Genomic DNA, 25159 nt, shown 5'->3' with positions numbered 1-25159 from the left:
ACTTATATTTCACAATATCTGTGTTTATCAAAGGTGCGATTAATAGATTAAGAAACGATTGGTAATTTATTAATATTTACTTTTTCAGATGTATTTAAACTCTGAATGAATATAAAACAAATGCTCTTTTGTTTAAATATTTTTTATTTTCTCTATTATTTGCTATAAGAATAGATACAAGATTTTGCATATTAAACTCTACGTAGTAACATATGTGAAATGTAATATAAATTCTATAATCGTATTATAACTTATTATTTCTTTTAATTTATTTATTTTTTTATATTACACATGTATACTGATACCTTACGTCATTATAAGGTTTGTGGTGTCAATACTCTTTAATTCAATTACTTCGGTATAAAAACTCTGTATATATTGTTATCATTCTTAATGCATTAAAATTATTGCACAAGTGATAACAAAATGAGGAATATTTATACTTTGTTCATTTTTTCTACTGTTCTGGTAATATATATGCTTTTTTTTGTATTCTATTAAAAAGTAAAATTAGGAACCAGTTAAAAGAATTAACAGAATAATATTTTAGTTTAAGATTATTATTTCTTTAAATAAAAAATATCTTTATTTCTAATAATGAGACTTTATTACATTTTACATCAATTTTACATTACAATTTTTTTAAATTGTAAACATATGAATTGTCAAATTGAACAAAATTTATAAATAAAATGTTTTTAATAACCTAATTCAAAACTTTTTTAGATGCCTTTGTGACCCTCTTCAGTGATCACACTAGGTTCAAAGAAATCTAAAAAATTTTTGAACTGAGTTATAAAATATGTAAAATTTGGTTTGGGTTATTTAAAGTTCATACTTTTTAATAATTTTTATTACCAACCGTCATGGACAAAAGCATAGTAGATTTTTATTAATAATTATTAATATTTCTGAGACAAGCATCAGTTAGTTTCATTTAAGATCTAAACATTTTAGGAATACTGACTTTTCTATGAGATTTACAACTTTTTCTTCTCTCATCAAATAGGGCAAGGCGTAAATAAATGTTAAGTAGTTCAGAACAAAAATAAAACAGGAAAAATAGATTCTTACCAATGTTATATAAATTTTTGTCTAAAAAAATGCATGCCATTAATACAAAAAAATGTAATTAAGATGTGGAAATCTTGATTTTTGTTTAAAATTATGTCTGAAAATCTGAAGAAGAGCAACAATTGGTCATAATCTAATATAAAATTAACTTAAAATATAAATATATTATTAATATTAAATAATTTTTAACCTAACCTCTGGCTTAACAATTAATCTTGTCGCCAACAAGGTGATCAAATGTAATTGAAGTACATATTCTCAAAGTCTTTTCATATTTTTATTAAAATAATTACTATTTATCACTTTTTATGGAGTACTAATCATTCTTCAAATGAGATAATAATACATTTTTAAGATTATGAATAATACTCTTTTTAATCCTCTAGGGAATGTTAAACAGAAATTTTTGTATATGTTTCCTAAAGATGCCGTTAGGATCAACTATGCCGCATTTCAGGTTTCTGGCTCTTTATGTGATGGGAGTATTGTCATTGAGTAAATTAACAAGTGCTATTACTCAATTTTATTAATTTATAGATTAGGTTGCCACAATCCATACTGCACAGTATCAGCTACTCACTTCAGTGAAATAAGAGACCAGTCCTGAGGGTATCATGAAAATAAATTCAATTTGCAACTAACAGCAATGTCCTTTTGGGTGTTCATATATATTTATTTAGGTATTAATATTTATTATTATTACTGTTTATGTGTGGTTTTTTAAGTTTAACAATGCTAAATTACTATTGATTATAAGTCTGTAATTACTGACCTTTGTGTAACATTGTCAGCAGAATATCCATAGATACGAAGGTAAAGTGATCAATTTTCTCCCTTCAAGGAGTATATCAATTCTATCTATTATATAGCATTGTTAGTAGTTGTAGGGTAGTTTATGTAGCCTCAGTCTACCCTATTAGATTAGTCCTGTAGATTTACACTGGATAAAGTTTTATGGTAAATGATGGATCTCCATCCAATCAAGTTGATACATCCATTACTACTTTATTTTATCATTAACTGGTTATAATTAAAATTTTTGAATGTCTTCATTCCTTAAATGGTTCGTTCTTGTCTCTCCTTTTAGCTTTCTAAGGAAATGCATCTCAACAGTCTTAATGTAATATGCTCCTATTTACTATAGACATGGTCCATGTTTCTGACATAAATAAAATCATTGGTAGTACTCTAGTTTTAGCAATTTAATAATTGTTTCAACTCAGCCTTTATTTCTTCTATATCTATTGGTGGTCCTACATAATTACTGTAAGCTTGTTATCTATTTTTATATCTATTATGTAGATGCAAGATATTACCACCTCAAAAAATTAAATTAACGACTTGTTCTAGACTTTTATCATTCAGTATTATCTTTTTCATAACAATTTCCTTGCCATAAAAAGCTATATTTTTTATTTTTTCTAAAGATATTTTTCAATCATATGTTTTTGCAGCTTCATTTTGTTTGTGTATTGGCATATGTTCAAATTCTGAGACACACCAACCAAAATAAAGTCGTAATTTTGTAAAAGAATAGATTATTATTAAAATAGTTTTAATTTCAAATAACTTTATATATTTAAACTATAGGCTGCAAATATGTTACTCGTAATGAGTGTAATATAACTTTAAAACCTAAGAGTTTTTTACAAACACTGTTATACTTTTGATTATGTAATATATTATCCATAATTTGGTAGTGTTTGATTATAAAAAAGAAAGGAATTGATTAATTAGTGATTGTAGGTTTTGTACAACTTATTTCTGCTAGGTTTTATATAAAATTTCCTAGTTGTATTGGTAAGGAACAAATCAGCCTTCATACTGTTAACATATGCTCTATTCTACAGTTTTTACTCTAACCAGTGATTCCAGGCATTGCTTAATATTTTATGATTACATTGAGCTTTAAATCAGCCACTGGGCTGTGTTAAATTATTTATTGAAAAGATATGCATTTTACCTTTATTTCTTTGTGTAAGTATAGTAGTTATCCACTAATCAATGTATTTTATTTGATTAGTGCATTGTAGTCTAACATAAATTCTAACTCCTGTATAACAAAACACTATGATGTTTCAGTGTTAGGCAGTTTAATTTATCATATCATCATGTTATGTTCAGCCTGATGGCAAGTCCCTGATACCACTGTTGTTTCTATCTATCATCTATCTCATGCTTTTCTTCTCATCTCAGATAATTTTCACTATCCTTTTGACATTTATTAACTTAAGCCTCATTCTTCCTCTTCTCTCTTTACCTTTAACGGAGCCTTCAAGAACTGTATTTATTAATCCTTTTCCCCAAATTATACGCCCGATCCAGTTTCCTTTCCTACTTTTTCATCAATATTGTTCTATCTTCATTTATCCTTCTTAATACTTGTACATTTCTTACTCTGTCTATCCATTTTATCTTCTCCACTTTCTTCCAGACCCATATCTCTAAAGCCTTGATCGTATCTTTTTCCTTTTTCACTGGTAACCATGTTTCACTGCCATACAGAAGTATACTCCAAACATAGCATTTTACCATTCTCTTCTTCAGGTTCAGATTGATGTTGCTGCAGAGTAGGTTTTTCTTTCTATAAAAGGCTTCCTTTGCCATTGCAATTCTCATATTAATCTTCTGAGAGATCTGTCCCGAGATATTTGTTTATTTTTACTTGTTCAAGTTTACTTCTGCTGTTACAACATCCACATCTTCTCTCTCATTCACCTTCATAACTTTTGTTTTCCTCACACTGATTTTCATCCCTTCTCAATCCTAATTCTAACTAATTTGTGAGATTCATTTATTTTTACAGCTGCTTTTTACTTCATGTACAATTCTCTGATCAGTTTCCTATCCTTCCAATAAACTCTCTTTTCTTTCAGAATCTCAAATAAGTTTTCCCACTGTACTTGTCTAATGCCCTTTCCATATCTATAAAACACAAGCTCAGACCTCTTCCTCTTTCAAAACATCTTTCTCCAATCATTCTAACTAGTTCTACAGCTTCTCTTGTTCCTTTTCCTTTTCTGAATCCAAACTGTTATTCTATAGCAATTTCCTCAATTTTTGTAATTAACCTTATTCATAACTCTTAGTATTATTTTTGCAACATATGATATATATGATATTAAGCTTATTATTCTATGTTCTCATTTTTTGGTTCCAACCTTTTTAGGTATCGGTATCGTTATTGTTTTAACAAAATCTTCTGGCCATACTCCTGTATCATAAATTGTATTGCACACTAAAAGAATTTTATCTACTCCTTCATCTTCTAAACATTTAAAGAGTTCTATTTGAAGTTCATCTACTCCTGTTGATGTCCTGTTCTTCATATCTTTAATAGCTTATACAATTTCAGATGTTAAATTTGGTGAGCCTTTCTCCTCTTCCATAACTTCTTCCACTTCAGCTTCTCATTTCCTTCCCCCTATATACTACATACAGATCCTCTATACACTCTTCCCATTGTTTCTTTATCTTATCTTCTTTATAAACATTTTTACCATCTTTCTTCTCAATTTCTCTCATTTTATAAGTAGGATTTCTTCTATTCCATATGGCGTTTTATACTTTCTAATACAACTTCTTTTTCTTTTCTAAATCTTCTATGTCCTGTCCTTTTAGCCACCTTTCCCCAGCTTCATATGTTTTTTTCCTTAATTCGTTATTCAACCTTTGATAGATTGTTCTGCTGTATTCTGCTTCTTTATTTTTATATTTTCTTCTTTCTGTCATTTTTCATATTATTTTTTGCGTTACCCAAGGCTTCTTTCATAGAAACCAATTCCTTTTTTTGCAGCTTCCTTCACAGATGATTTAATCCTTGAGCATGTTTCCTCTGTTGGTTCATTTTCCCTTTAATCTTGAATAATTGCCTATGTCAGAATTTCACCCACTTTTACTCTCCCTATGCCCTCTGGCACTTTTATATTCTATCTCTTTACCTTCATTGCAGTCTGAATTCTTTTTAATCTTATTTTCATTTCCATCATTAACAAAATATGATCATTTCCTGTGTTGGCTCCTGGAAGCCCATTTGCCTTCTTAACAGCATTCCTGTATCTATATTCAACCAAAAAATGAACTGTCTAAAAGCGAGATTCATCTGTTGGTCTTGTCCAAATATATCTTTTATTCGTTTCTATTCTTAAAAACCATATTTGTAATGAACAAATCCTTCTCTTGAAAAAATTCAATCAGCTTGTCTCCTCTTTCATTTCGCATTCCCAATCCAAACTTGCCCACTGTTTTTCCATCTTTGCCTACCTCCACCACTGAGTTCCAGTCCCCCATAATTATTTTACAGCAATCCTGCTCATTTTCTAATAACTTCTCAATGTTATTGTACAACTTTTCAATTCAACTACAACAATGTACAATGTTATTGTACAACTTTTATATTCATCCTTATACTCCGATGCTGGCATGTACACCTGAACTATTACTAGATCTTAGGCATCATTCCAGTCCTTAAAGCCATTACTCTATCATCCAGATATATTACTTTTTGTACTCTTTTTGCTACACTATTTTTTGCAGTTATTACTACTCTATTTTTTCCTCTTTCAATTCCTGAGTAATATAAGGTAACTTTACCACTTCTCAATTCTCCTCTTCCCTCCTGTCTAAGCTTGCTTATCCCTATTATATCCATTTTATGTATTTTTATTTCTTTCTTCAAGTTTTCCAACTTACCTGAAGACAATAATGTCCTCACTTTCCATGTACCTACTCTCACTTCTTTGACTTTTCTATGACACTGCTGTTGCTTCTACTAGATATCTGAAGGGGAAGTCATTTACCTCCAGAATATTTAACAAAAGAAGACAACATCATAATGCCTGACTAGGAAAAAGTAACACAGTGGTATTCTGTTGCCTTCTGTATCCTAATTCCATTGACGTCCTATAGAAGTTTATTCTGCTTTTGGTGGAAAATTCTCACCCCGGGACAATAGAATGCCCCAAATCCCTACTGCTCATCTGCCCTTCAAAAAGGCCACTGCCACTTGTAGGACTGGAGCTCCTTACCTTGGGAGCTGTTCAGTCCATTAGCTGCTTGTATATACCAACCAACTTTAATATATATAATCATTGCCCTCTCTCTACCACAGAAAGGTGAATTTCTCTTTATGAAATCTAAGAACTAACTGGCATTTCTTATATTCTGTAGTACTTTTAGAGAGGGCAGTTTCATTAAACATTTGTAAATGTGAGTTTAACTATTTATTTGCGCAAAGTAGTAAATATACAAATTTATTTATATACATATTTAAATAGTTGTTAATGTTTAGTGATGTAAAGTAAACAACAATTATATATTTATAATAATAGTGCTAAAAAAGAAAGTTTTTCTTCCAATCTTTGCTGTAATTTTTTCCTAGTTCAATGTTATGAGTGGTGCTGTTGCCTTGTCAAATCCTGTTGATGTAACTGATACAGAGATTAGAATTAATGTTCCAAATGCTCCTTTAAATATGGTTAAAGGAATGAAACCTCCTAAACTCGGAATACAAAGAAGGAAAAATGTTGGTGAATATATAAGTGACATTGAAGTTGACTCGGTAAGTTCATTCTTTTTTTTGACTTTTATATCAATATATCTTGTAAAATAGTAAAAAAAATCATTATTACAGAAAACTAACTGTAATAAACAAGTCTGTTATGTCTTAACAATTGTATTTTATTTTACCAAATTATAAAATTATTTTTAAGCTGAATTGTATTACATTTCTTTACTTATTCCATATTGTTTTGAACTACGCAAGCGTAAGATTCATTAAACTAAGATTGTCATTGATGTCTTAATTATTACAATATGATAACAGTTAAAGTTATTGTTAGGCTAGTTTTATCAAATATGGCAATCCCTATAATTCGGTAGATAAATAAAAGTAGAAATTTAAAAAATGATTTATATTTTCAATTTTTCTAGCATATCTAACATTTGATGCTGTTCATTGGTTTTATTTATTTTATAACATGTGTTTGAGTTGAAATATTCCCTATTCCCTAATAAAATTAAGTAAATAAAAATATATAAAAAGGAAACTTTATATTAGAAGAAATTTGATTAGGTATGCATTGTAAAATGAAAAAATTAGGAAACATAATCCTGATAATTAAGGAATTAGAATGTAACAAGATAGATGAAATTAAAATATTAAATTAAAATTGTACAGGCAGATAAAGTTTAACAAATCATTCAAACGTAGTCAAAATTGATAAAATGTATTTAGTTTTTACGCTGAATGGTTAACAAAATTATATACAAATTAACAAATCATTCCGCCCCTTGTATGTGTGTGTGTGTGTGTGTGTGTGTGTGTGTGTGTGTGTGTGTGTGTGTGTGTGTGTGTGTGTGTGTGTGTGTGTGTGCACGTGCGCATGTGTGAAAGTTTATGAGCACTCACATGCATATATGTGTTTTATAAGTGAGATCAATTCTATGATTATCAGCCATTAACAATTGTCAAAAATATGTGGTAAATTTGCACCCAATGTTGTATAAGTTTGGAAGAGATACATTAAATCAAGATTGGGCTGTTGACATTTTATCCTTAGGCTATACATTCAATTATCAAAATGCTACTACATGAGATGTTATAGGTGATATGGAACTATCAGGTTGTAAGGGGTGAAGTTAACCTTTCCTCCTGTGTCCCTTCTTCATCATTATATCTAGCGCCTTTAAATTATCCTCTGCAATAGTTAAATTACTCATTTCTTAATTAAAAAAAACAACAATAATAGTTATGTTGAAGAATTGATTACTTCCTTTATTATAATAAGCAAACTGTTCCTGAAATCTCTTTTTGAAGAATCTGGGTTTTTTAACAGCAAAAAGTTTTAATTCAATCATTTGCTTTTTATTTTACAAATTACAAAATTACACTTATGCTCCAATATCCAACCACATATGGTTCACATGCCCCAACCCACCTACCCGTACATAAATATACATATATATATATATATATGTGATGTGTATGTGTGTGTGTGTGTGTGTGTGTGTGTGTGTGTAAGAGAGTAAGAGAGAGAGAGAGAGAGAGAGAGAGAGAGAGAGAGAGGAGCATTATAACTTGTTAATATATATCCCATGAAAATCAAGAGAGTTGTTTTAGATCACTACACAGATGTTTTTATTTTGCATACTAGTACAAGGACATCTCATATTCCCCATTACTTTAATCAGATATTAATTAGTACTTAGTGTAATAATAAAATATGTTCTTGTATAAGTCTGTTAGGTATTTACCACTATTAAAAAGCATTTTTACTCATATCACAGGAGGAAGAAATAGATATGTACTATTCTAATATGTATAATCTTAACTAGAAGTTTTTATGGTTTTTATTTAATTTTTTTCCTTTTTTTGTAGGATTTTAAAACAGAGACTGTAGAGACTTTAAAAGAAGAAAAGCTTGTTAAGGAAGGTGACACTCATAAAATTAAAAAACCATTTCAAGGAAACTTAAAGAAAGATTTTGTAAGATATTCTTATTTTTTTAAACTTTTTGAAATAAATGTAACATTTAAATATTAATTTCTTTATATAAATCTTTAATGTAATCAGAACATAATAATACATTATATAGATCATGTCAATATAAGATAGATTATAAATATAAAACACATTATAACATAAAAAATAGGCGTGTTTAAAAATCATATTTATTATTTAAATACAAACACAAAAAATAATGTTAAGATAAATAAATAAATTAAATAGAAAAATTATTACAAAATAAATCACAATTCAAAAGCTGCTATTGAAAATTATTTTGAGCACGTTTTTATAAACATGTTGAATGAGATGCAGGCAAATTGTGTTTTGTTTTTTAATTATTATTATAAAAATTCATCAACAGGATAATATTGTTTCCGTAAAAGAAAATTTTTTAATCATCTTTTAATAAATTGGTGGTAAGATTTTTCAGATGTTCAGAAATTTATTAAAAATTGGGTTGAGGTGTATGAAAATGGTTCTGTTGTCCAATTTGGTAAAGGAGGATATTATTATTTTCTATTTTTAAAATAAGGACCATTATTTTTAGCAAAGATTACACTTTCATAATTTTAAACACAAGGATAAGTTAACAAATTTAATTTTCTAAATATAGGTCTATACAAGCCGTATTTGTGGGTCCAGATAAGTCTTAATAGCCTTGTCCAATAAAAGGATTATCTTCCTGAGTCCCTTTGTTCTTTCATAAGGACAAAGATACCGATTGATTTTAATATCTAAAATGATAAAAATTTATAGTTAGTTGTAGATGCCTGATATCCTTCTATAAAAACAATATTTACTTAAGTCTTGAAAACTTTTTTCTGTTTTATTTTCATTATTGCAGTTGAAAATAAAATTAAAAAATGATAAATTGAGTAGAAAAAAATAATGAAAAATTATTATGACTATTTTAAACATATTTTATTCATGTTCTTATAAAAGGATGTTTTGTCTTTGGAAGGTATGAAATAAAACTGATTGTTCTTTCCAAAAAAAAAATTAAACCTATAAAAAGAATAGGAAACTTAATAAAATGTATTACAGTTATAAAAATGTACATAATAATATTTGCATATGATATCTCATTTAAATATTGTTTAACATAATTTACAAAAAATGAAATACTACTTAAAGTTTCACAAATTTATACAAAACTACTAAAATAAGATAAGTTTCACAGTTTATAATATTGTTAATAATATTACAAAATAAAGAAAACTAGAATTATAAAAGAATATGAAATCTGATTTTAGATTATAAGAATTGCAGGCATACTAACTAACTAAAATATAAAGGCTGCATACAAAATAAATAAATACAAAAATAAGTACAGCAATACAAAATCATTACAAATTAAAATTAGATAAGTTTCACAGTTTATAATATTGTTAATAATATTACAAAATAAAGTAACTAGAATTATAAAAGAATATGAAATCTGATTTTAGATTATGATAACAATTGCAGGCATACTAACAAACTAAAATATAAAGGCTGCATACAAAATAAATAAATACAAAAATAAGTACAGCAATACAAAATCATTACAAATTAAAATATACTTACATGGATTTAGTTTTAAAAAGATTTAGAACCCTATCAAGAGTTAATGTTTATTATATAGGCCTATTCTTTAAAGATAATTTTAACATCAGTTTAATTTACTCTTAGTTTACTACTTATTATGTGTGGAATTTAACAAAATAGTTTCTGTTTTCCATTAGAAACAAGTAAATGTTACACATAAAAGAAAATATCAATATTTTTTTTGCAATTTTTCTGTCTACATCTTTGTAGGATGCTGGTTGTCACCTGAGATAGATGTACAGCTTCTCTTGGGTTCATTGTTCTAGCGAAGAAACATCACTTTTCCTTCCATAAATTTTATCAACTCTTCATTTTCTTACTCAGTAACATTATTTAAAAAAATAAGTTACAGACAAAACTCTTAATTTGAAAGTTTTGAATTGAGGAATGTTTCTCTTGGGAACTTTTAGTTCCCTCATCTGTAACCATGCAGTTATTATTAAGTTAATGCTCACTTTCTGGTTCTGGCTCATGAAGGTCAGTAAGTATCTCATCAGCTAAGTCTACCCCTCCCATGTTTTTATTGTAAGAATGTATAACTTTGGATCATGAAACATTAATGTACTTATTGTTTTCTCTATTTCATCTTTTTACTTCAAACATACTGGATCTGTAAATTCATTGATGGATAATACTACCTCTGGATTGTTATTCAGCCATTTTTTTATTATTTAGCAATTAGTTTCCCTATCACATTTTATAAATTCCTTATTGCCAATAAGTTCTATAGGTTTAGGGATTCTATCTGTTATATTGTGCCAGAGCATCTACAGCCATGATTGTTTAATTCATGAGCTGAGTTGACTGTTATGAAAAATTGTTAAAATATTGAATATATTCAGGTATAAGTGATTAGTTATATGTAGCCTACCTGACTCATGTAGGGAGAATCTTTGATGATTTCAGGTGTATTTTTCCCTCTGTATACTATGAAGTTGCAGATGCTGCCATTTTGATTTGATAGAATACATACCCTAAATCTAACTGGATCTGTCTTGTTTTACAAAGCACCATGAAAACAAGTAATTGTTTCATTGACATCGAGTTCCTGGTTTTTTATTTGCTTCATAAAACTTTTTCAAATTCTATCGCTCAATGGTCTTGCCTACCAGAGATTCAGATTTTCTGAACAAAATATAGATTATTTAAAATAGTAAAGACTGACTGTGCTTGTAAATGACACCCAAAATTTTAAATTCTCAGACTGAGACTGAATTTTCTTCAATAAGTATATCTGATTTAAGATTAGGATAAAAGCATTGTAAACTTAAACAACTTAAATTATTTCATTAGTAAAAAAGTTTGATCTTTACTATTTGGCATATTTCACAGGTATAGTCTCAGTATTACAGTAAAAAAAGATTCTTACTTTTAAGACAAAAGTTGAATACATTCTTACTTTATGGAGTAAGTTTGAAAGAATCTATAACACATAACCCAGTTCTCAAGTGGTGAATTCTGACATTAGATCTATAAATGGATTTCTTTGTGCCATCTCCAAATATTTCAGAGAACACATGGACTAAATTAGATTTTTTTATTTTTATTTTATGTACCAGAACAAGATAGTTGCCATTACTATGTTCAGATTTTAGTTAAAGCAGTGTTGTAAAGAAAAATGAAATTTTGTATTAAAAACACATTCCCTCAGTTAAGCAGGAAGGTACAGATATCCACTACTTTAATGTGCTTAATCTTAAATATAAATGATAATAGTCTTTATTTATTTTTATTTTTTACTGGGTGTTAAAATAGAAACTGTAGATACTGTAAAAGAGGAAAAACTTGTTAACAAAGGTGATGTTTACAAAATTAAAAATCCATTGCAAGGAAACTTAAAGAAAGATTTTGTAAGATATATATTTAAAAAAAATAATAAATATGGCATTAAAATATTAATTTCTTTATTAAATACTTTAAATATCTGTTAACTATCATCAGAAAATTATATGAAGACATATTTCATACTTTTTTGGACATCCACTTAAATGAGCATTCTATTTTCTAAGTCTTTAATGTCTTGTCCAATAAAGAGTTGTAGAAATAGATATAAGACTATTATAATATTTTTAATATTAACTCAATGAAGTAATAATGATTTTTATTTTCATTATTTGTTTTTACAGGGTGTTAAAGTAGAAACTGTAGAAAATGTAAAAAAAGAAAAATTTATTGAGGAAGGTAACGCTTATAAAATTAAAAATCCATTCCAGGTAAACATAAAGAAAGATTTTGTTAGACATTCTTTTTTTAAAATATTAATTTTTTTTTTCTTCTTTTATGACCAGATAGATTACTTTAGTCAGTCTATTATCCAAGTCTCTGAGGGGACTGTTTGGACCTTGCAGTCCTCTCAGTCAGTACTTTTTCATACACTCCAATCTCTGTGCCCTTTCTGGTGTTGAAAATGTACTTGTAGTGAGTTTCTTTCTTGTGAGTGTGAAGCCAGTGTTTTCGTCTTTGATTTTTTCATTTAATTTTATCTTGTCTGTGCTATCTTCTGGGTAAGGCCAGTTTTCTTCAGATTCTCTCTTACTTCTCTGATCCATCTGTCTCTTGACTGAGTTTGTAGTTGAGTTAGTAGATTTTATAGTTTTATTAGTCAAATTCTTGTATTGATTTCAGTGTGTCTTAAGATGTCTTTTTATTTTCCTTATGGTTCGAGTGGTCTCTTTGTGGTGGAGTTTCTCTATGAAGATATGATCTAATTGCCATTCTCCTTTAGTATAGTCGGGGTGTTTTCAGGTTTTGATTTTCAAGGTTTCTGTTTAAAATATGTGGATTTCAAGATTAGATTTTGGTTTCTGCATATATTGATGATCTCTGCCAGTTTTCATTTGCTTTCTTTTGGCCATTTTCTGACGATGTTCTGGTATCTTCTTTCTTTGCCTATTTGAGTGTTGAAATCTCTGATTAGTTGTTTAACATGATTTTTGGGAATGTAATTTACGATTTGGTTGCTTAGGTTCCAGAACTTTTCTGTTTCTTTGTAGTCGTTTGGAGATTTGTTTTTACTATTAGCTGGGGCATGGGTGTTTATTATGGAGTAGTGTTTATTAGGAGTATTTTATTAGATGCTTTTAGGCTGAGTGTTGAGATTCTTGGGAATTGTGAATTGAATTCTTGAATGGGTTAATTATTTTGAGGCTGACCAACAAAGCCTATTCCAAACTGTGGGATGCTTTTCATCACTCTCTTCCCAAAAGTACCTTTGTGGAACCTATATCCTTGAGATCCCATGGCTCCTGGTCAGTGTTTCTTATTTCCTGCTGTTCCATGATGAAATTTGTGTTGGCCCATTATGTCAGTTATTATTTTTACCAGTATTATAGTTTACCAGTCTACATAAACGAGTTTACATTGTGTATGTAAATATAGGTGATTTGCTTCAGTTTGATTTTGGATTTTGCATTGTTCTTGTTCATTTTTATTTTATAGGACACTGGCTGAACTGACACTTCGTTCCCTAGTCTAAATTATCTAGTCCAACAAAATAGTTATAGAAACAAATATGTGACTGTTCTAATATTTTTAATCTTAACTAATAGAAATGATATAGTTAACCATTATCTTTATTTTTTTACAGGGTATTAAAGTAGAAACTGTAGAAAATGTAAAAAAAGAGAAACATTTTCAGGAAGGCGACGCTTATAATATTAAAAATCCATTCCAGGTAAACAAAATGAAAGATTTTCTTATACATTACCTTTTTAAAACATTTAAATATTAATCTGTTTATTTAATACTTCAAATTTCAAGTATCAGATTTCGTTTATGAACACTTACTTCTTTACAGGACATTTACTGAACTGAGCATTTTGTTATATTAGTCTTACTTAATTAGACTGGTCAATAATGATTTACATGGTCAATATTTGCTAAATTTGATGTATTTTTGGATATAAACTTTCATTTTCTTTTATATTTTTACAGGGTGTTAAAGTAGAGACTGTAGAAAAAGTAAAAAAAGAAAAACATGTTCAGGAAGGTGACGTTTATAAAGTTAAAAATCCATTCCAGGTAAGCATAAAGAAATATTTTGTTAAGACATTTCATTTTTAATTAACTAGAATATTTAAATAAAAATTTATTTATTTAACACTTTAAATTTCATTCAAGTGTCGCCAGAAATGTTTGTGAAAATATACTTCCTACTTTACAGGACACTCACTGAAGTGAGAGTTTTGTTCTATTAGTTTTAATAAGTATGATCAACGATGATTTTGTTACATTGTGAATATTTGCTGAACCTTATGTATTTTTGGGTATAGATTTTCATTTTCTTTACTTGTTTTACAGGGTATTAAAGTAGAGACTGTAGAAAATGTAAAAGAAAAACTTGTTCAGGAAGGTGATGCATATAAAATTCAAAATCCATTCCAGGTAAACTTAAAGAAAAATTTTGTGAAACAATTTTTATTAACTAGAATATTTAAATAAAAATTTGTTTATTTTACACTTTAAATTTCAATCAAGTGTCACCAAAAAGGTTTATGAAGATATATTTCTTACTTTACAGATCACTTACTACTGAACTGAGAATTTTGTTCTCTTAGTCTTAATTATTCAGTCTAACAAAAGAGTTTTAGAAACAAATATGTGACTATTCTAATATTTTTAGTCTTAACTAATAAAAATGATATAGATTTTGCCTTTTTTAATTTTTTTACAGGGTGTTAAAGTAGAGACTGTAGAAAAAGTAAAAAAAGAAAAACATGTTCATGAAGGTGACGTTTATAAAGTTAAAAATCCTTTCCAGGTAAGCATAAAGAAATATTTTGTTAAGACATTTCATTTTTAATTAACTGGAATATTTAAATAAAAATGTATTTATTTAACACTTTAAATTTCATTCAAGTGTCGCCAGAAATGTTTGTGAAAATATACTTCCTACTTTACAGGACACTCACTGAAGTGAGAGTTTTGTTCTATTAGTTTTAATAAGTATGATCAACGATGATTTTGTTACATTGTGAATATTTGCTGAATCTTATGTATTTTTGGGTATAGATTTTCATTTTCTTTACTTGTTTTACAGGGTATTAAAGTAGAGACTGTAGAAAATGTAAAAGAAAAACTTGTTCAGGAAGGTGATGCATATAAAATTCAAAATCCATTCCAGGTAAACATAAAGAAAAATTTTGTGAAACAATTTTTATTAACTAGAATATTTAAATAAAAATTTGTTTATTTTACACTTTAAATTTCAATCAAGTGTCACCAAAAAGGTTTATGAAGATATATTTCTTAATTTACAGAACGCTTACTACTGAACTGAGAATTTTGCTCTCTTAGTCTTAATTATTCAGTCAAACAAAAGAGTTTTAGAAACAAATATGTGACTATTCTAATATTTTTAGTCTTAACTAATAAAAATGATATAGATTTTGCCTTTTTTAATTTTTTTACAGGGTGTTAAAGTAGAAACTGTAGAAAAAGTAAAAAAAGAAAAACATGTTCATGAAGGTGACGTTTATAAAGTTAAAAATCCATTCCAGGTAAGCATAAAGAAATATTTTGTTAAGACATTTCATTTTTAATTAACTAGAATATTTAAATAAAAATGTATTTATTTAACACTTTAAATTTCATTCAAGTGTCGCCAGAAATGTTTGTGAAAATATACTTCCTACTTTACAGGACACTCACTGAAGTGAGAGTTTTGTTCTATTAGTTTTAATAAGTATGATCAACGATGATTTTGTTACATTGTGAATATTTGCTGAATCTTATGTATTTTTGGGTATAGATTTTCATTTTCTTTACTTGTTTTACAGGGTATTAAAGTAGAGACTGTAGAAAATGTAAAAGAAAAACTTGTTCAGGAAGGTGATGCATATAAAATTCAAAATCCATTCCAGGTAAATATAAAGAAAAATTTTGTGAAACAATTTTTATTAACTAGAATATTTAAATAAAAATTTGTTTATTTTACACTTTAAATTTCAATCAAGTGTCACCAAAAAGGTTTATGAAGATATATTTCTTAATTTACAGAACGCTTACTACTGAACTGAGAATTTTGCTCTCTTAGTCTTAATTATTCAGTCAAACAAAAGAGTTTTAGAAACAAATATGTGACTATTCTAATATTTTTAGTCTTAACTAATAAAAATGATATAGATTTTGCCTTTTTTAATTTTTTTACAGGGTGTTAAAGTAGAAACTGTAGAAAAAGTAAAAAAAGAAAAACATGTTCACGAAGGTGACGTTTATAAAGTTAAAAGTCCATTCCAGGTAAAAAAAATAAATATTTTGTTAGACTTTTTTTTTTTAATTAACTAGAATATTTAAATAAACATTTATTTATTTAACACTAAATTTCAATCAAGTGTCACCAAAAAGGCTTATGAAGACATTTCTTACTTTAAAGATCTCTTACTGATGAACTGATCATTTTTAGTCTTAATTATTCAGTCTAACAAAAGAGTTTTAGAAACAAATATGTGACTATTCTAATATTTTTAATCATAACAAATAGAAGTTAGAGTTTTTCATTATCTTTATTTTTTACAGGGTGTTAAAGTAGAAACTGTAGAAAATGTAAAAAAAGAGAAACATTTTCAGGAAGGCGACGCTTATAATATTAAAAATCCATTCCAGGTAAACAAAATGAAAGATTTTCTTATACATTACCTTTTTAAAACATTTAAATATTAATCTGTTTATTTAATACTTCAAATTTCAAGTATCAGATTTCGTTTATGAACACTTACTTCTTTACAGGACATTTACAACTGAGCATTTTGTTATATTAGTCATACTTAATTAGACTGGTCAATAATGATTTACATGGTCAATATTTGCTAAATTTGATGTATTTTTGGGTATAAACTTTCATTTTCTTTTATATTTTTACAGGGTGTTAAAGTAGAGACTGTAGAAAAAGTAAAAAAAGAAAAACATGTTCAGGAAGGTGACGTTTATAAAGTTAAAAATCCATTCCAGGTAAACATAAAGAAATATTTTGTTAGACATTTCATTTTTAATTAACTAGAATATTTGAATAAAAATTTATTTATTTAACACTTTAAATTTCATTCAAGTGTCGCCAGAAATATTTATGAAAATATACTTCTAACTTTACAGGACACTCACTGAAGTGAGAATTTTGTTCTATTAGTTTTAATAAGTATGATCAATGATGATTTTGTTACATTGTGAATATTTGCTGAATCTTATGTATTTTTGGGTATAGATTTTCATTTTCTTTACTTATTTTACAGGGTATTAAAGTAGAGACTGTAGAAAATGTAAAAAAAGAAAAACATGTTCAGGAAGGTGACGTTTATAAAGTTAAAAATCCATTCCAGGTAAACATAAAGAAATATTTTGTTAGACGTTTCATTTTTAATTAACTAGAATATTTAAATAAAAATTTATTTATTTAACACTTTAAATTTCATTCAAGTGTCGCCAGAAATGTTTATGAAAATATACTTCTAACTTTACAGGACACTCACTGAAGTGAGAATTTTGTACTATTAGTTTTAATAAGTATGATCAATGATGATTTTGTTACATTGTGAATATTTGCTGAATCTTATGTATTTTTGGGTATAGATTTTCATTTTCTTTACTTATTTTACAGGGTATTAAAGTAGAGACTGTAGAAAATGTAAAAAAAGAAAAACATGTTCATGAAGGTGACATTTATAAAGTTAAAAATCCATTCCAGGTAAATATAAAGAAATATTTTGCTAGACATTTTTTTTTTTTTAGATAACTGTGCCGTTTAAATATTAACTTATATATTTAACACATTAAATTACATTCAAGTGTCACCAGAAATGTTTGTGAAAACATTCTTCCTTCTTTACAGGACACTCACTGAAGTGAGCAGTTTATTCTATTAGTCTTAATTAGTATGGTCAACAATGATTTTGTTACATGGTGAATATTTACTGAATCTTATGTACCATATTTTTGGATACAGATTTTCATATTCTTTTTTTGTTTTATAGGATATTAAATTAGAAACAGTAGAAAATGTAATAAAAGAAAAACTTGTACAGGAAGGTGACGCTTATAAAATTAAACATCCATTCCAGGTAAACATTAGGAAAGATTTTGTTATACATTCTTTTATTAAATAACTATAACATTTAAATATTAATTTGTTTAGTTAATTCTTTAATATTTAGTCAAGTGTCATTTATGAAGACACATGTTTTACTTTATAGAACAATCGCTGAGCTGACACTTTGCTCCCTAGTCTAAATTATATAGTCCAACAAAGTAGTTATAGAAATAAATATATGACTATTCTAATATTTTTAATCTTAACTAACAGAAGCGATGTAGATTTCCATTATCTTTATTTTTTTTACAGGGTATTAAAGTAGAAACTGTAGAAAATGTAAAAAAAGAGAAACATTTTCAGGAAGGCGACGCTTATAATATTAAAAATCCATTCCAGGTAAACAAAATGAAAGATTTTCTTATAATTACCTTTTTAAAACATTTAAATATTAATCTGTTTATTTTATACTTCAAATTTCAAGTATCAGATTTCGTTAAAAAATAGGAAGTAAACAGGATTATGAAATAAAGGATGATAAGTAGAAATGTTGAAAGCTTTACATGATGAAAGAAAGTTTTGATAAATGTATTTAATGAAATATACGAGATATGCTCAGAAAATAACCGTACATTTTTAATTATGCACCAACGGACATATTTAGTGACATGCGGTTGGTAGATTGTGTTCCACGTAACCTTTTCTATAACCACATGTTCTTGGATTGTTGATATATTGTTTAGTTCTCGTATTATTGTTATTTGAGTGCAACATGTTTAAGTGTTAGCTGCGATTTTCGTAACATGCAATTTTCAGGAGCAATGATATAACATAAAATTTTGCATGAAGCTGGGAAAACTTTCACAGAAACGTTTCAACTCGATAACCCTTGACCAGGAAGGCCTTCAACTTCAACTAATGACACCCATCTTCAGAAAATCAACAATCTGGTTCGTGTAAATCGCCGATCGACTGTCAGAAAACTTGCAGAAGAGGTTAGCATTTCAATTGGATCATGCCGTAACAATTTGCTGGAAATTGAACATGCTCCGAGTTGCAGCAAAGTTTATTTCTTGTTGAATGACTGAACAGCAGAAAGAACATCGAGTGGACGTTTGTCAACGACTTCTTGAACAAACCAACGGCGATGAAATATTCAAAGGATCACAACAGAAGACCAAAGCTGGATTTGCATGAGACCCAAAAAAGTTTATTCATCACAATTGGCCAAGAACCTCTACATCCCAAGCAAGCACATCAGTCTTGGTCCAACGTCAAAGTAATGCTCTATTTTTTCAATTTTAATGAAATTCTGTATTTTGAATTCTTGCCTCAAGGTGAAACAGTTAACTGTGCGTACTATGAAGACGTCTTACAACGATTACATGAAAAAATTCGCAAAAAGAGACCAGAGTTGTAACGAGACAATTTGTTTCTTTACCACAACTAGGAACCTCGCTGAATGTGCGGCCACACACTCAGCTTTGTCAATTCATCAGTTTTGTACCCTGACTGCCTCCCTCACCCTTTGGAATTGTTCATTTTTATAATTAGTATCGTCTTTACATGTTGAATTTCATTGATCGACTTCTCAGATTCCTGGAAGTTATTAATTATTAAAAATGTCTTTTCTATTGATGCATTTGTTCCAGGAAGTAACAGAACAAATTTATTTATTTTCTTCAAGTTTAGAATGATTATCTCATGTTAATGAGAGGATTAGATGGTTTTTAAGAACCTCAATCATCTTGTGTAAGTCATATAGGTAAAATAAAGTAAGTAAATAAAGGTCCATGAGCATATTGCTAAGTATTATAACACTTTGTTACTTGTTCCAGTGATTACCTACTTGGTTGTTTGTCCACAAAATATAAATATAATATATACTTATAAACAATATCTGAAAGCAATAAATGGAAGAAACACTAAAATAGAAGCATTAAATAAAGTTTATTAATTATTTTTAACAGAATAGTATAAATATTCTTTCATGTGATAAGTGTGGTAACTAATAAAATTTAGATTAATATTGGGTAGTCATGTAGAAAAGGTTGGACACTGAGTACAAAAAGGTGTTTTTTTTACTCCAGAGGTAAAACAAGGAAGGTTCATTGTTATGATACGTAGGCATAAGAAGTTAATTCATCAAAGTCTCTTTGAATTTTTTTTTTTTTGTCTTCAGTCATTTGACTGGTTTGATGCAGCTCTCCAAGATTCCCTATCTAGTGCTAGTCGTTTCATTTCAGTATACCCTCTACATCCTACATCCCCAACAATTTGTTTTACATACTCCAAACGTGGCCTGCCTACACAATTTTTCCCTTCTACCTGTCCTTCCAATATTAAAACGACTATTCCAGGATGCCTTAGTATGTGGCCTATAAGTCTGTCTCTTCTTTTAACTATATTTTTCCAAATGCTTCTTTCTTCATCTATTTGCCGCAATACCTCTTCATTTGTCACTTTATCCACCCATCTGATTTTTAACATTCTCCTATAGCACCACATTTCAAAAGCTTCTAATCTTTTCTTCTCAGATACTCCGATTGACCAAGTTTCACTTCCATATAAAGCGACACTCCAAACATACACTTTCAAAAATCTTTTCCTGACATTTAAATTCATTTTTGATGTAAACAAATTATATTTCTTACTGAAGGCTCGTTTAGCTTGTGCTATTCGGCATTTTATATCGCTCCTGCTTCGTCCATCTTTAGTAATTTTACTTCCCAAATAACAAAATTCTTCTACCTCCATAATCTTTTCTCCTCCTATTTTCACATTCAGTGGTCCATCTTTGTTATTTCTACTACATTTCATTACTTTTGTTTTGTTCTTGTTTATTTTCATGCGATAGTTCTTGCGTAGGACTTCATCTATGCCGTTCATTGTTTCTTCTAAATCCTTTTTACTCTCAGCAAGAATTACTATATCATCAGCAAATCGTAGCATCTTTATCTTTTCACCTTGTACTGTTACTCCGAATCTAAATTGTTCTTTAACATCATTAACTGCTAGTTCCATGTAAAGATTAAAAAGTAACGGCGATAGGGAACATCCTTGTCGGACTCCCTTTCTTATTAGGGCTTCTTTCTTATGTTCTTCAATTGTTATTGTTGCTGTTTGGTTCCTGTACATGTTAGCAATTGTTCTTCTATCTCTGTATTTGAACCCTAATTTTTTTAAAATGCTGAACAGTTTATTCCAGTCTACGTTATCGAAAGCCTTTTCTAGGTCTATAAACGCCAAGTATGTTGGTTTGTTTTTCTTTAATCTTCCTTCTACTATTAATCTGAGGCCTAAAATTGCTTCCCTTGTCCCTATACTTTTCCTGAAACCAAATTGGTCTTCTCCTAACACTTCTTCCACTCTCCTCTCAATTCTTCTGTATAAAATTCTAGTTAAGATTTTTTATGCATGACTAGTTAAACTAATTGTTCTGTATTCTTCACATTTATCTGCCCCTGCTTTCTTTGGTATCATAACTATAACACTTTTTTTGAAGTCTGATGGAAATTCCCCATTTTCATAAATATTACACACCAGTTTGTATAATCTATCAATCGCTTCCTCACCTGCACTGCACAGTAATTCTACAGGTATTCCGTCTATTCCAGGAGCCTTTCTGCCATTTAAATCTTTTAATGCTCTCTTAAATTCAGATCTCAGTATTGTTTCTCCCATTTCATCCTCCTCAACTTCCTCTATAACACCAGTTTCTAATTCATTTCCTCCGTATAACTCTTCAATATATTCCACCCATCTATCGACTTTACCTTTCGTATTATATATTGGTGTACCATCTTTGTTTAACACATTATTAGATTTTAATTTATGTACCCCAAAATTTTCCTTAACTTTCCTGTATGCTCCGTCTATTTTACCAGTGTTCATTTCTCTTTCCACTTCTGAACACTTTTCTTTAATCCACTCTTCTTTCACCAGTTTGCACTTCCTGTTTATAGCATTTCTTAATTGCCGATAGTTCCTTTTACTTTCTTCATCACTAGCATTCTTATATTTTCTACGTTCATCCATCAGCTGCAATATATCGTCTGAAACCCAAGGTTTTCTACCAGTTCTCTTTATTCCGCCTAAGTTTGCTTCTGCTGATTTAAGAATTTCCTTTTTAACATTCTCCCATTCTTCTTCTACATTTTCTACCTTATCTTTTTTACTCAGACCTCTTGCGATGTCCTCCTCAAAAATCTTCTTTACCTCCTCTTCCTCAAGCTTCTCTAAATTCCACCAATTCATCTGACACCTTTTCTTCAGGTTTTTAAACCCCAATCTACATTTCATTATCACCAAATTATGGTCGCTATCAATGTCTGCTCCAGGGTAAGTTTTGCAGTCAACGAGTTGATTTCTAAATCTTTGCTTAACCATGATATAATCTATCTGATACCTTGCAGTATCGCCTGGCTTTTTCCAAGTGTATATTCTTCTATTATGATTTTTAAATTGGGTGTTGGCAATTATTAAATTATACTTCGTGCAAAACTCTATAAGTCGGTCCCCTCTTTCATTCCTTTTGCCCAGCCCGTATTCACCCACTATATTTCCTTCCTTGCCTTCTCCAATGCTTGCATTCCAATCTCCAACTATTATTAAATTTTCATCTCCTTTTACGTGTTTAATTGCTTCATCAATCTCTTCGTATACACACTCTACCTCATCATCATCATGGGCGCTTGTAGGCATATAGACGTTAACAATCGTTGTCGGTTTAGGTTTTGATTTTATCCTTATTACAATGATTCTATCGCTATGCGTTTTGAAATACTCCAATCTCCTCCCTATCTTCTTTTTCATCACGAAACCTACTCCTGCCTGCCCATTATTTGACACTGAGTTAATTACTCTAAAATCACCTGACCAAAAGTCGCCTTCCTCTTCCCACCGAACCTCACTAATTCCTACTATATCCACATTTGTCCTACCCATTTCCCTTTTTAAATTTTCTAGCCTACCAACCTTTTTTAAGCTTCTAACATTCCACGCTCCGACTCGTAGAATGTTATTTTTTAATTTTCTGGTGACCCCTTCCTTAGTAGTCCCCACCCGGAGATCTGAACGGGGGACTATTTTACCTCCGGAATATTTTACCAAGGAAGGCGCCTCCATTATTGCTATGTGAAAATGCAGAGCCACATTTTCTTGGAAAAAAAGCAGCTGTAGTTTTCCATTGCTTTCAGCTGCGCAGTACTCAGAGGACTGAGTGATGTTGATATGGCCGTTTAAGTCGTCCTGACTCACGCCCCTAACAACTACTGAAAGAGCTGCTGCCCTCTTTCAGGAATCATTCCTTAGTCTGGCTCTCAACAGATACCTCTCCGATATGGTTGCACCTTCGGTCCAGCTACTCTGTATCCCTGAGCACTCAAGCCCCCTCACCAACGGCAAGGTCTCATGATTCATAGAGGAGGTCTCTTTGAATATGAATTCTTATTTTCAAGTCAGATAAAGCAACTGATTAATCATGAACCAATGAACCGTAACATTCTGACTATTGTTGAAAGGTTGAATTGGCTCATACATCATTGTGTAGTTATAGAATCTAATATGACCAACACGGCTTTTCTAAAAAAAATATGTTATGATTAATGAATTAGCCAAGAAGTAGTCATAAAATAATACAACTGTTGTCTTATTGCTATTTTAACCTGTACAGATTATTTTAGCTTGTTCAGATTGAATTCCTAACAATCTATAGAAATAAAAATTTTAAAAAATACATCAATAAGTTAATTTATTAACTTTAAAATTTACATCATTTTGTTATGCCTTGAAGAACTTCCAAAACCTACAAAAGATTTTTCAACAGTTCTGATGTGTTAAAAACTGACAGATTAGATTAAGAACTTTATTTTTTAAGTCTACTAAATAGTAAAATCTTTCACTAAGCAGGGTACAAAAGAGATGAATAACAAAATGAAAATTTTCTCCATTTAAAAAAAATAACAGTATTTTTAAAAATCTTATATAGAATTTAAACTTGGCTATGTAATTTAAACTTTTTGCATTGTACTTGGTTTAATTACTTTTTAGATTAATTTTTTCCAGTTAATTTTTCAAATAGAAAAAATTATTCTTGTTGAAATAAAGCTTTATAATTTAAAAGTTCTAAATCTATTTTGGAACTAATATTCTTTTCTAATCTTTTTTAGCCTGGCCGCCCACCTATGGTTTTATCTGGAGGAAATTTCAACGGTATACCTCCTCCACCATACCCGCAATATTATTACCCACAACGACAATTTGGAGTACAACAGTATAGTACTTTCCAAAAAGTACCTACATTCAATATGTGATAGTTTGACCTTAGACAACATTTCAGAACGTGTAGCACATCATAACAGACTTAGCTAAATCTAGTTTTCTCATAGATTCACCAGGAATAGTTGTCGACGCTACAATTGAGTGAACTCTGCCAACTTTAGAAGAAAAAAATTGGTTTGATACAATAGCAGATTCATTTCAGTTTGTTTCCACTATACTAATTTAGCAAAATGATATATTACTGTAACTGCTAAATCAAATAAAGGTTGATTTTGCTGAGATTTAAAAATGGTTTTTAAAACAAATGGTAACATCTTTATTAATTTCAAATAAATTTATTTTGTAATCCTAATTTTTTCATTGAATTTATTATTGTACTATTAGGAACTGTATATTATATATTTTTTTTATATAATTATATATATATTGTTTTTTTTTTTTTTGTTTTTCAATGATACCTTGGGGATGCTGCACAATATTCTAATGAAGGATGAGATAGATGAAAAAAATCCTTAGAAAAATAAATAACAATTTTTATATAACGTGACATTTTCCTTAATTGCTTCACAACAGGGCTGAAACTTAGCTAACTTATAATTTTATTTTTTATAAATTATCAATTATTGCTTTTAATATAAAATATTAGAGCAATTTATAATTTGGTTTGTAAAATGGAAAACATAACAGAA

General features: G+C 28.9%; 1 protein-coding gene across 23 annotated transcripts; it reads left to right on the top strand.

Annotated features, from left to right (window-relative positions):
• Nucleotides 1-309: 309 nt before the first annotated feature.
• On the top strand, nucleotides 310-24907 carry LOC142327075 (uncharacterized). Of its 23 annotated transcripts, XM_075369882.1 has the most exons (19): nucleotides 311-468; nucleotides 6455-6634; nucleotides 8453-8560; nucleotides 12295-12381; nucleotides 13755-13841; nucleotides 14102-14188; nucleotides 14468-14551; nucleotides 14841-14927; nucleotides 15207-15290; nucleotides 15580-15666; nucleotides 15946-16029; nucleotides 16319-16405; nucleotides 16685-16771; nucleotides 17030-17116; nucleotides 17395-17481; nucleotides 17760-17846; nucleotides 18133-18219; nucleotides 18501-18587; nucleotides 24359-24907. In XM_075369882.1, exons 1-19 carry the CDS (start codon nucleotides 427-429, stop codon nucleotides 24500-24502), a joined length of 1770 nt encoding a protein of 589 aa, XP_075225997.1. In that variant the 5' UTR covers nucleotides 311-426; the 3' UTR covers nucleotides 24503-24907. The 23 variants fall into 23 exon arrangements, with proteins under 23 accessions (XP_075226009.1, XP_075226020.1, XP_075225997.1 ...); XM_075369887.1 differs by lacking the exon at nucleotides 12295-12381; XM_075369885.1 differs by lacking the exon at nucleotides 14468-14551.
• The last annotated feature ends 252 nt before the right edge of the window (nucleotides 24908-25159 follow it).

Source organism: Lycorma delicatula, chromosome 6 (assembly GCF_047948215.1).
Source record: "Lycorma delicatula isolate Av1 chromosome 6, ASM4794821v1, whole genome shotgun sequence".
Lineage (NCBI taxonomy): Eukaryota > Metazoa > Arthropoda > Insecta > Hemiptera > Fulgoridae > Lycorma > Lycorma delicatula.
Note: the sequence above shows the minus strand (reverse complement) of the source record. Positions and strands in the feature narration are given on the sequence as shown.

Bases quoted from the DNA above. Each gene is read 5' to 3' on its own strand.
- LOC142327075 (XM_075369882.1), top strand. From the start codon at position 427: ATGAGGAATATTTATACTTTGTTCATTTTTTCTACTGTTCTG. The intron at 6,635-8,452 runs GTAAGTTCATTC...CTTTTTTTGTAG, and splicing joins GTGACATTGAAGTTGACTCG to GATTTTAAAACAGAGACTGT. The intron at 17,482-17,759 runs GTAAACATAAAG...CTTATTTTACAG, and splicing joins AAGTTAAAAATCCATTCCAG to GGTATTAAAGTAGAGACTGT.